Source organism: Pimephales promelas, chromosome 18 (assembly GCF_988280905.1).
Source record: "Pimephales promelas chromosome 18, fPimPro1.hap1.1, whole genome shotgun sequence".
Taxonomy (NCBI): Eukaryota; Metazoa; Chordata; class Actinopteri; order Cypriniformes; family Leuciscidae; genus Pimephales; species Pimephales promelas.
Genome location: NC_142786.1, coordinates 6,365,582 through 6,378,853, shown reverse-complemented (window position 1 = coordinate 6,378,853; position 13,272 = coordinate 6,365,582). Strand labels below are relative to the sequence as shown.

At 34.8% G+C, this 13,272-nt stretch overlaps 1 protein-coding gene across 5 annotated transcripts; it reads left to right on the top strand.

The window, feature by feature from the left end:
- Nucleotides 1-1,493: 1,493 nt before the first annotated feature.
- On the top strand, nucleotides 1,494-11,978 carry LOC120483722 (uncharacterized). Of its 5 annotated transcripts, XM_089122892.1 has the most exons (5): nucleotides 1,494-2,807; nucleotides 2,912-2,982; nucleotides 9,302-9,389; nucleotides 9,707-10,277; nucleotides 11,456-11,978. In XM_089122892.1, the coding sequence occupies exons 3-5, from the start codon at nucleotides 9,334-9,336 to the stop codon at nucleotides 11,729-11,731; spliced, it is 903 nt and encodes a 300-aa protein (XP_088979018.1). In that variant the 5' UTR covers nucleotides 1,494-2,807; nucleotides 2,912-2,982; nucleotides 9,302-9,333; the 3' UTR covers nucleotides 11,732-11,978. The 5 variants fall into 5 exon arrangements, with proteins under 5 accessions (XP_088979018.1, XP_088979017.1, XP_088979020.1 ...); XM_089122891.1 differs by having other exon boundaries at nucleotides 1,494-2,982; XM_089122894.1 differs by lacking the exon at nucleotides 9,302-9,389 and having other exon boundaries at nucleotides 1,495-2,807.
- Nucleotides 11,979-13,272: the final 1,294 nt, after the last annotated feature.

The window sequence follows — 13,272 nt, the reverse complement described above, 5'->3', positions numbered from 1 at the left end:
TTGGTCGTATATCTCGTTATCTTTTTCAGAATTTCCTGGGAAATGAACCCATGTCTTTGGCGCTGCTAGCACTATTGGCTATGTCTGCATCATATCCTGAACCGAAAAGTTCTTTATGGCTTCAATGGTTCCATGAAGAACCTTTAACATCCATAGAACCTTTCCATTACACAAAAGGTTCTTTACAGTAGAACAGGATTTTTTAGAAACCAAAATGGTTCCTCTGGCATTGCTACAAAAAACCTTTTTGAACTATTATTTTTTAAGAGTGTACACTATGGTGAGCTCAAGACCCAGATTTTAAAAATGCATGTTTTTCATAATGTATAACCAAAGTAAAAAATTGTAACTGTTTGTTTTGCTAAAATATAATGATGCCTGATACTCTAAAAGGTTGTATTTAAATGGAAAACAGCAAGACAAGGAGAGTTTTATTGTATTGTCTCAGATCCCCAAGACACTTGCTTATTTCCCAACAGGTCTGAAAGGAGAACAGGATAAAAACAGGATTTTATGACACAGATTTCATTACTTCAATAAACAATCTTACAGGAAGTCAGTGTTTTATAAGGCAAGTAGATAAACTGTTGACTGACCAAACATAAAGGTTTACGAATCAGCCTTTGCCCCTACTGGGAATGTTACGTCCAAAAAGCTATGCCTCTATTTGTTTTGTTTTTATTTATAGACGTATCATTATTATTATACATGTTCCTAAAGCAGGGTTATGATAGTTCACTAAAGTTAAATCCATTAAAAATTTGTTTTGCTACTTGAAATAAAATATTTAGTTTAACTTAAGTTAAGAATATAACTTAAAATAACTATAAAATGACAAAACAAAATAAAATCTTTAAATTAAGCATTAATTATTATTGTTAATTACATCCAACATCCAGTAAAATATCCAGCATACCTCAAACAGTATGCACTATAAATGATAAGATCATCGGTTTTATTCCCATGGAATCCATAAACTTAAAATAAAAGGTATAACTTAAATAAAATGAGCCTCGTCCAAATCATAAATGCGATATGATTGATTTCAATGCACAGTCAATAAATACACCCTATAAATAATGACCAAAACATAATGTTAATTTAGACATAATGAAACCTTGCAAACAACTTTGACAATCTGAATTAAACACAATGATGTGATTTATGCTCTAAATCCACCAGAAACGCCAGCAGATTGTGACTGACTTCAACTCTCAACAATTCCCTATAAAGGAAGTATTTATAAAAATGTTGTCGCTTAAACTCCTCCGCTGTGAATCTCTCAATTCCCTCTCAAATTCAAGATTTGTTATCACAACATTTTTTCTTTTGTCAAATCAACTTAAATAATTTATTTAGTTCAGATAACTTATTATTTTGAGTTTCTGATGATTAAATCAATCTCCTTCATTGTATTAACTCACGTTTTCCAGTTCAATCAACTTAATAATTTTACGGCAACCAGGTTACTTAATTTTTTAAGTTAAACCAACAATATTTTTTTGAATCACCAACCCGATCTCACAGTAATTCGGTTGAATTTTACCTCACTCGATTTTTGCTCAATCGGATTAGCCCAATTCGTGGAATGACCTATCCCTGACCCTGCCCATAAACCTAACCGGACAAATTGTACGAATTCGTCATTCGTCTCCTTTTAATCACTCGTACAAATTCGTACAAATTGGTTGTGAATCACTCATTTTCGTATGGTTTAGAGAAAGTGATAGAGAAGCAAAATAAAGTTTTAATAAAGGTTGTTTGAAGGAATGGACGTGGGGACCAAAGACGTTGAAAGACACTGCTAGTACACTTTGAACTTGTAATTACTCCACCATTGAAAATGACAGATTAGAATGATCAACCAACAGAAAACGACTGTTTCCCTGTAATTACCAAACAGACAGAGACAAAAAGGAAACAAAGGACATAAAGCATCACAATACCCATCCTGTCACCACAGACACTAATGAGAAACAGATAGAGAGAATGTGGGGACGGGAATGATAAACGGGTAAAGCACAAGTCTGTTCATCTAGAAAAACTCCAAAGACGTAAAAATGATTATCAACGTTCGTTATAATACTCTTCCTAAATGGTGTCAGAGTCCAGTTTAGATTTGAAAAGAAATTCTAATTGACTAATGTGTTGGGGGAATTAGTGTGGAACAATTGGGACACAAGATATGATATTTGTTGAAATTTGTCGAACCTCTTTAAAAACACGGCTTTATATAGCAGATCCAGTGCAGATCAGAGCAGATGTTGTGTGTCAGAATGAATATTGTTTACTTAGGTAAAGTCATATTCCGATTTGCTTTGTTAAATGCTTGATGGCCTCAACAAAATATGCCACTGCATACAAGCAAAGCAAATAGAAGCACAATTACAGAGAATACATTAGGATTAAAGGGGAAACAAGGCACATTTTCATTTTAATTAAATATGTTTATTATTTATTTTAGAAGATATGGCTCAGGGCGCATGGGGAATAATCAGTTGATTTCAAAAGCATTATGGGAAATAGAAGAGGCAGAATTGAGATGCATAGATAACATCATGCTGGGCATTATTATAGTGTTTCACTTAATTGCATTTGAGCTTTTCAAATTTAAAACTTGAAAAAGAAAATCTGAAATGCAACAAAATAGCAATTGTGTGAAAATAATGTAGCCGAAATTAAGCTCATTAGAACCTAACAAATGTGTTTTCGTGAGATTACATGTTTCAATTTTTCTCCAGTATTGACGCTACATATTAAGCCTAATCACTTGCTTTGGATGAAACACGTCTATTGTATTAAGAAATGTATAAGTATTGCTTCATTTATTTGTTTTTAAGAAATATAAAGCTCTGTTATGAATCTATAGATGGCGCAGGCTGATCGGTTCAATCACATCATTCTCTATTAGGGCAGAGCTGATTGGTTCCTGCCGCAGAACCCTCCACCTTCCCCACCTCCACCTGTATAGATCTGCTACAGGTAATTCATGTATATGCTACAGTATATTGTACAGTAGCAGCCTGTGTTACTTGCTCACAGCAGTGTGTCGTGTATGTATTGGCAAACTCTCAGAAAAAAAGGTAAACAAAAGGTAAACTTTTGTCCATTTTAGGTCTGAACATGTACAGTATAGGTGCTAATAATATTTATATTTAGGTGCTAATACGTACATTTTAGCTGTTAATATGTACGTTTTAAGTGCTAATATGTACATTTTAGGTCTTAAAGGAGCAATGTGTGACCTTTAGCGACATCTAGTGGTTCGGTTGCGAGTTTGCACCAGGTTTGCACTAAGGGCTCAGCCCACTGCTCACCCCTCCCTTTCGAAGAAGCTACGGTTGGTAAAACGGGACAAACATCTCGTCGGCTGAGACAGCAGAGAATAGCCAGAGTAAGCCAAGAGTGTGTAACATTGTCACTGTCTCTGTACCACAGTCCATTATAAACCACATCATGAATACTGTCTGTTTACAAAGCCATAGTCAGGTGAGGATCAAGGGTTTTAATATATAATTTAATAAAATAATAATCAGCTGATTGTCTCACAAACGTAACCAGCAGCACATTTCTCCCCACATACTGTAGCAAACCCATAATACAGCGAGGGAGCAGCTATATATTTTTTCTAACAGGGTAGTAATAGTTTAGCTGGCTAATATGAGCTGTTACTGTGGCTGAGCTGGGACGCGTCTGCATGAGTCCAAAGGTCGGAAGTGCGCGCGCTGTTACAATCATGTCATCTCCGCATCCCATAGATACTATTTACTACACACAATAGGCTTTTTTTCTCTGATTTTTAAAATTCTTCGCGGTCGACTTTAGTGATAAAAGACTTTAGTAAAAGTCTCTATCGACGGGTTAGTGATGCCTGTAACGTACTGTTTTACGGTCAATGACATGAATACTAATCATCAGCTGTCTCACGAACGTAACAGCACATCTATCCCCAACATAACAAACCCATAATACAGCGAGGGAGAACTAAGTTACATGAAACAATCCCAACTACATATTTTACACCACTCACAAGGGAAAAGTCACTACTCACGGAGTGTAAGGCTAGCTTCCAGCTTTCCGCTACTTCTCTTTCAAGGTAGTGATGAAACGCGTTCTGTAGCGCTGTTTGTTCGCGTTCGGCTACGGTAGGAATATGACGTCACAACATGGCGACCTTCATAGAAGGGGATTCCCTCGGTTATGGAGCTATTAATGTCTCATTCTAAGGTAATAAAAACATTACGGCTAATTAAGTAAGTTCTTTATACACCACTGAAAACATAGTTATGGATGTCATATTGCATTTCTGTTAATAGATACTCAACTTTGTTACACATTGCACCTTTAATATGTACATTTTAGGTATGGCAAGCCGTTTTAACTTTTAATCATCCGCAGGATATGAATTCTTGATATCAACAATGCCATTTTTTGATGTCAAGAATTTAATTGTTGATATCAACAATTAAATTCTTGATATCAACAATTAAATTCTTGATATCAAAAAAATGGCATTGTTGATATCAAGAATTGAATTGTTGATATCAATAATTTAATTGCTGATATCTGTAATTGTATTTTCACTAGTGAAATGTCACCATAGGCTGGCAAGCCGTTTTAGCTTTTATTCATTTCCAGGATATGAATTCTTGATATCAACAATTACATTCTTGATGTCAACAAATACATTTTTTGATATCAAGAATTACATTTTTGATATCAACAATTAAATTATTGATATCATCAATTCAATTCGTGATATCAACAATTACATTTTTGATATCAAGAATTCAATTGTTGATATCAAGAATTACATTTTTGATATCAAAAATGTAATTCTTGATATCAACAATTGAATTCTTGATATCAACAATTGTATTTTCACTAGTGAAATGTCCCCATAGGCTGCCATTCAAAACCAATTGTTGATATCAAGAATTGATTTCTTACTAGTTGAAATTCCAATTTCACATATCAGAAATACAATTATTACTAGTAACAACCTTTATTTATGATATCAATAATTCAATTGTTACTAGTTGAAATGTTATTCTTGATATCAACAATTGAATTGCTACTAGTAAAAATTTTCATTTTTGATATCAATAATTCAATTTTCACTAGTGATAGTGTTAATTTCTGATATCATGAATGTGATTGTTACTAGTAAGAAAGCCATTTTAGATATCTGAAATAATATTGATATCAGAAATAAATTTTCAGATATCAAAAAGTAACAATTTTACTAGTAACAATTGAATTGTTGATATCAAGAATAGACATTTCAACTAGTGACAATTTAATTATTGATATCAGGAATTCACATTTTTACTAGTAACAATGTAATTATTGATATCAAAAATGATATTTCTACTAGTTAAAAAAGAATTCTTGATATCAACAATTAATTTTGAATGGCAGCCTATGGTGACATTTCACTAGTGAAAATACAATTACAGATATCAGCAATTCAATTGTTGATATCAACAATTCAATTGTTGATATCAAGATTTGAATTGTTGATATCAAGAATTCAATTGTTCATATCAAGAATTCAATTTTTGATATCAACAATTAAATTCTTGATATCAAAAATTGGCATTGTTGATATCAAGAATTCATATCCTGGAAATGAATAAAAGCTAAAACGGCATAGGCTGCCATTCAAAATGAATTGTTGATATCAAGAATTGATTTTTTACTAGTAGAAATATCATTTTTTATATCAATAATTACATTGTTACTAGTAAAAATGTGAATTCCTGATATCAATAATTAAATTGTCACTAGTTGAAATGTTTATTCTTGATATCAACAATTCAATTGTTACTAGTAAAAATTACCATTTTTGATATCTGAAAATATATTTCTGATATCAATATTATTTCAGATATCTAAAATGGCTTTCTTACTAGTAACAATCACATTCATGATATCAGAAATTAACACTATCACTAGTGAAAATTGAATTATTGATATCAAAAATGAACATCGTTACTAGTAGCAATTCAATTGTTGATATCAGGAATAACATTTCAACTAGTAACAATTTAATTCTTGATATCAAAAATAAAGTTTTTTACTAGTAATAATTGTATTTCTGATATGTGAAACTGGAATTTCAACTAGTAAGAAATCAATTCTTGATATCAACAATTGGTTTTGAATGGCAGCCTATGGGGACATTTCACTAGTGAAAATACAATTGTTGATATCAAAAATGTAATTGTTGATATCAACAATTGAATTCTTGATATCAGAAATGTATTTGTTGATATCAAGAATGTAATTGTTGATATCAAGAATGTAATTGTTGATATCAAGAACATAATTGTTGATATCAATAATTTAATTGTTGATATCAACAATTAAATTCTTGATATCAAAAAATGTAATTGTTGATATCAACAATTGAATTCTTGATATCAAGAATTCATATCCTAGAAATGAATAAAAGCTAAAACGGCTTGCCATATTTTAGGTGCTAATATGTACATGTTGAGTGCTAATATGTCCATTTTAGGTCCTAATATGTCCATTATAGGTGCTGATATGTAAATTGTAGGTGCTAATATGTACATTATAGGTGCTAATATGTACATTGTAGGTGCTAATGTACATTTTAGGTGTTAATATGTACATTTTAGGAGTTAATGTGTACATTTTAGGTGCTAATATGTGCATTTTGAGTGCTAATATGTTCATTTTAGGTCCTAATATGTCCATTATAGGTGCTAATATGTAAATTGTAGGTGCTAATATGTACATTATAGGTGTTAATATGTACATTGTAGGTGCTAATGTACATTTTAGGTGTTAATATGTACATTTTAGATGTTAATATGTACATTTTAGGTGTTAGTATGTACATTTTAGGTGTTAATATGTACAAAGTACATTCTAGTTGCTAAAATGTACATAGGTGCTAATATGTACATCTTAGGTGTTAATATGTTCATTTTGAGTGCTAATATGTCCATTTTAGGTCCTAATATATACATTATCGGTGCTAATATGTACATTGTTAGTGCTAATATGTACATTTTAGTTGTTAATATGTACATTTTAGGTGCTAATATCTGCATTTTACGTTTTAACATGTACATCTTAGGTGCTAATATGTACATTCTAGGTGTTAATATGTACATTTTAAGTGCTAATATGTACCATTAAGGTACAAAAGTGTACCTTTTGAGAAGGTACAGCCCCAGTGACAGCTTTTGTACCTTGTTTTTCTGAGTACCAAGTCCCATACTTGCAAACTAATCCTGGTACATGGCAAGATTAAAGTTAGTTTAAAGTTATTTTTCACATTCGAATTACAAATGCAGTATCCTAATTCTAGGCTGTTTTGTTTCTCTGAATATTAAACCCACTTTCCAAAGTTTGATGCAGGGGACTGTACTCACAACAAAGATGTTTGCTATGTACTGTAAGTAAGTAAACTTTGTTGCTTCACCCCTGGGGGAAAAAGAGAGCTGATAACTCACAGAAAATGTAAACTTATATTTTCCCACAAACTCTGGAAAAAACTTTGGCCATGTTTATCAAGTTCAGGCTCATGTTTATTCAGGGTCATATTTTACTTTTAGCTTCATTCCATAAACCTGTAGAACTTTTGTATTCCTACCCCTGATTGTTTTTTGTTTGTCTCATTAATAAACATTTTATATTGGGTAGAGTGAAAACCGTAAAGGCAACCTTAAAGCAGTGTACTAAAGATTTTGAAATATGCTATTATATATTAAGGGAAATAAACTATAACATGATCTGATCTGCAGGGAAACTGAGTTCTGATTGGAGCATTTTGTCCACTCTCAACGAGTCAGCTTTTTACTGTACGCTACACTATTAATAGGCACAATGACCCCTCAAACAAAAGGGTCAGTTTGTAGTGGTGCCTCCAACAAGCTCAAGCCAGAACTGTGTACTCACAAAAAAAAAAAAAAGGTAGGAAAACAACAGCAGGCTTTACAGCTAACCTGACACTGCCTAGTTGGTTCTTTGAGCATCGGCATCACAGACCTCTTCGGGTTCACACGGTAAAAGATCACTTCTATGCTTGAATATAAGTTTGTTAGAAGGATTTTACTTTTGACTGTATCTGGAAATAGTAATTCTAAACACTAATCAAATAAATGTGTGACATTGATCATAAAAACTCTTTTGTAGACGGTTAGATCTTGCACACGATGCTCTTTAGAACATCTGAATCCATCCTGGAGAACATCAGATTTGTGTTCTTGTCAGCTTAAAGCAAAAGGTCACAAACTAACTTAACTTAGTCATTCTAAAATTCAAACAAATGTTTCAATTTTTATGAAATTACATTATCTGTTTTGTATTTGTAATGAAGAAAAAAATGTTAAAGGGATAGTTCACTTTGAAATTAATTTTTTGATATGTTTTATCTTACCTCAAGGGCATCCAAGATGTAGGTGTCTTTGTTCCCACAGTATTTTCAATTTTGATACTTTTCGGTCAAACCGTTGTTGTCTATCAGTCAGGTATAGGGGTAATGCAGTATATCATTAAACAAGATTTAATGACTCGTAAATGTAAATACACATTGATGGCCTAAGACTCGAAACGAGCGGTTTGTGTGAGAAAACGAACAGTATTTATATCGTTTTTACCTCATGTAACCACAGCCATGTCCAACTGATGCGCCAGAACTGATCGCTTGCACATGTACGTCACTCATTGTTTACAGAGAGATTTCATAAGTTTCACTGTGAAGATCTAAACATATTTAGATATACAAAAAATTGCAATGGAAGAAGATTTCGATATATCTAAAAGTGTTTAGTTAAAGGTAAAACTTCCGAAATCTCTGTGTAAAAACGATAAAAATACTGTTCGTTTTCTCACACAAACTGCTCGTTTCGTGTCTTAGGCCATCAATGTGTACTTACATTTACGAGTCATTAAATCATGTTTAATTTGGACTTCTCTGTGCATGCTCTTTGAGGTGAACCCAGGGTGGACACCCTAAACCTGCATTATATGACTGATAGACAACAACGGTTTGACCGAAAAATATCAAAATTGAAAATACTGTGGAAACAAAGACACCTACATCTCGGATGCCCTTGAGGTAAGCTAAAACATATCAAAAATTAATTTCAAAGTGTACTTTCCCTTTAAATTAGAAACGACTTCAAATGGAAGCAGACTTTTTGGACCCCATAAAAGAATTACCAAATGTCTGGTTTTTGTGTAGGGTGATGTCATACCACAAAACGGTGCTATATAATTATCACGAGTGACAAGTGAATTATTGTAATGATTATCTGTACAGTAAAGGATCAGTGAGCATTGAAAAAGCTCATTATGGAAGGCACCAGAGGACACATTTTGCAGCTAATGGTGATGGGCGTTTTGCTGGGGTAAGGTTCTTCTACCCATAATTCCAAAACCTCTTTCATAGTATCCTATATAACAAATTACAGTTCGTATTCCATTTACAGTACTTAAAAAAAAAAAAAATCCATTTCACTGAGAAGAAAAGACCGCCATCTGTTAGCCGCATAGTGCTTTTATCTCAGACTGTTTCGCATACCTGCTATTATTGTGAGCAAATGAACCAATTATCTAATTTCATTATAACCCTCCATTGTAGATAAGCATGATGTTTTCACAGTAATCTTGTATCTTTTTAGTAAGACAGATAAGAATGCATTTTTCCCTCTGCTTGACCTCATAGCACGGCCTTCCCAGGATACAGGGCTGTCCAGACACCGGACTATGACGACACCTCCACGCCTGAGATCCTGAACCCTTCCTGGATGGCCACCATCCCTGACGTCTACTCCCTATCAGATGTGACGATGCCCGGCACACACAACACCATGGCCCTGTACGGCGGTTCACTAGCCGAGTGTAACTCCTGGTCCCTCGCTTTCCAGCTGCGCGCCGGGATCCGCTTTCTGGATATCCGTGTTCGGCATGTGAATGGAAACTTGACCATCCACCACGGAATCTCGTATCAGTATGCTCACTTCGGGGACGTGTTGATGGACGTGGTGGCTTTCCTGAGAGAGTATCCTTCGGAAACTGTGCTGATGAGGCTGAAAGAGGAGTTGAGTGACACGCAGGATATCTACGGGGCAGTTGTGCGCTACATAAATGAATATGCGCACTGGGACCTGTTGTGGCATAGTCGCGAGATGCCCAGCATGGGAGAGGCGCGAGGAAAGCTAATCGTACTGCAAGACTTCACCGGCCCTGACCTGGGAATACTCTACAACTCACTGGACATAGCAGATGACTGGCAGGTAAGCACACACTTGAAACAGTTAACCCTGGGTTATGTATATATATATAATCCTGGGGTTGTTTTGCTTAAAGGATAAGTTCACTTTTTAAAAAAACTTTTACTGATAATTTACTCACCCCCATGTCATCCAAGATGTCCATGTCTTTCTTTCTTCAGTCGAAAAGAAATTAAGGTTTTTGATGAATACATTCCAGGATTTTTCTCCAAATAATAGACTTTACTGGTACCCAAACGGTTCAAGGTCCAAAAGACAGTTTCAGTGCAAACTGCAAACTGTTCAAAGGGCTTTAAACGATTTAGGACGATGAATAAGGGTCTTATCAGGCCAAACGATCGCTCATTTCAAAAATAAATAACAAAGTTTAAGTTTTATAAGCTCAAATGCTCGCCTTGCTCTGTTCTGTGACGCGCGTTCGTGACTCTCCTATTCGAACTCGTTCATCAAAATGAATTTCAATTTGTTCATTTCGTATGTTGAATTAACCAAATGACACGAAAAAAAGATTCTAGTGATTCACTAGTGAATATATTCACTATATTCACTTTCTTTGCACAAAAATACACCTTGATTGGAAGTAAAAATATTCTATTAAAAAGAGAGATTTGTGTTTGTTTGCTTTTTTAAGAGCGTAATAATTTTATTTCAGCAAGGATGCATTTATTTTGACCAAAAGTGACAGTAAAGTCATTACAACATTTTCAAATAAAAGATGTTCTTTTTTAGATGTTCTTATGATGGATTTTCATTTTAGGAATTAAAGTCTGGTTCTCGCGCAAAAATAAAATACAGTTAACAAAAGGCATATGAAAAGTAGCAAAAATATATAAAGGCATTACAACAAAGCTTCCAAGACAGTTTAATGCGTTTTAATGTTGATACAACAAAAAAGGAGGGAAAAAAAACTTCTGGAACATTAAAGTGCTTGTGGTTGAAGAACCAAACCCAGCAAAGAGAGCAATGGGGCGGGAGACAAAATATTAAATTATTCCATTGTTTGAATAATTTCAAAGTGTTCCGGAAAACAGACTTACTGAGAACCAGGAGGCTCTTTATATTCAGTTACCAGAGTGTAATCTTCATCTCTCAACGGTCTTTAACAATCCGTCAGAGACAATTTTTGCACCCTCACCGCATTTTTTTGAAATGGTACTGGTAAAACCTTTTTCTCGCCCCAGGTGTCCTCTCTGCAGCCGGAGGAAGTGGAGAAGAAATGGGGAAGTGTCTCCACTCATCTGGAGGCGGCTATGGTTTCCAACAAAAACCGTATGTTCCTCACCTACAGCAGCGGCGCCAGTATCCTGGCACATCCCAACGCCCTGGCCCAGCTAATGAACCCCCGTCTGCATGAATATCTGACAGGCTATGTCGGTCAAAGCAAGTGGTTTGGTATTGTGGCAATGGACTTTCCTGGTGCCAAGTTAGTGCAAACTATTATAGGCTTCAATTATTGAGATTCAACGGCAGGACATCAGTACCAATTCGGCTGGAACTGGAACCAAAATACTTCATTAATTGACACAAATCCCAGTCATACTGTGACTCAAATTACCCATACCCTTGAAATCTCAATAGCCGTGACAGAAAAAGTTCGAGCTTGCTGGCAAATTTTGGGAATATTTGACTTAATAAAGCTCTGTGACAAATTTCTGTCATAACATCATGTTTTGACAACATTTGAAATAAAATGTTCTCCTGTCACTTCATTAGGACTTTAATGAGATACTGTAGTCTGCATTTTCATAGCACTGAAAATAGAACGCACTGTCCTCCTTTAACTCAAAGAAAAGGTGTTAACTGACATCCATCTCAGAACAGTCTTCACTAAGCACAGTTACCTCAAAGCAGAGCAAGGTTTGATTTTCAGTAGTATTACATAAGTCTCAGATGTTTCAAACAGAAACTTTCTCACTAACACTGTTGGTTTTATTTTCTGCTCTATTTCAAGGACAAGTGCAAGTTTAAATCATATCTCTGTCACAGTGGTGGAGTGCTGATGTTTGCCCCGGTGCGTATCTCAATGACAGGGTCTGCAGTGAGTCATCTGTGCAAAAGGAAAAGTTTATGTGCAGCACTGAATTCCGCAAGTATGCCTAATATATAATAATACCCTTCAAAAGTGCCTGAACATTTACTTTTTAACTGAACCATTCAAGGAAATCTGTATTTGTACATGCTTTTGACAAATGAGGAAATTCATCAGCCCACATTCCATGCTACTGTTAATGATATCTCATGAATTTATACATGGTGAGCACAAATCCATCACTTAGGCATTTTAGAAGACCACAACTGAAATCATTGGCAAGATAACCAAAATTGAAGGCCACAAAAACATAACATTCAAATGAATTTGAATCATTCTTTGTGTAATACATACAACTGCTAGGGCTAGAAACACTACTTTTAAAATCTGAACAGATTTGAATACACTATAGGCACACTAGACTTCATATGCTTGGGTGACCATATTTGATTACCAAAAACCAGGACACTCGGCCCAGCAAACACATGGGCCAACTCAAATGATACTCGAAGTTTACTCAAAGATACCTTATTAATTTCAATACATTTAAAGTAGATTATGCCTCCTCTGTATGGATAGAAAATGGTTATATTGTTATATGAAAACAGGACATGTCCTGGGAAAACAGGACAGTTGGTCACCCTATCATATGCTAAATGACTGAGCATCACATACAACCCGAATTTCAAGTCTTAGGGCCCTATCATACAACAGCCGGTGCGACGCAAGTGTTTTTTGCCAGTTTCAGCCTGACACACTTATCATTTTCACGTCTTTCCTCTTGCAAATTCCGCCATGTAAATAGCAATCCGCCATGGCGCGAGCACAACTGGCTTTTAAAGGGAATACGCCTTATTCACGGCAGCGCCATCTTTGATTTTTAATGAGAATGAAAGCGAAGCTGTGAGGGATAGACTTGCATCTCTTTAACGGGCTGTACTGTTATTTAATGTGTTTCGGATTGTTCTG

Coding starts and splice junctions, on each gene's coding strand:
- LOC120483722 (XM_089122892.1), top strand. CDS start 9,334: ATGGAAGGCACCAGAGGACACATTTTGCAGCTAATGGTGATGGGCGTT. Junction 9,390..9,706: donor GTGATGGGCGTTTTGCTGGG/GTAAGGTTCTTC, acceptor TTGACCTCATAG/CACGGCCTTCCCAGGATACA. Junction 10,278..11,455: donor ACATAGCAGATGACTGGCAG/GTAAGCACACAC, acceptor TTCTCGCCCCAG/GTGTCCTCTCTGCAGCCGGA.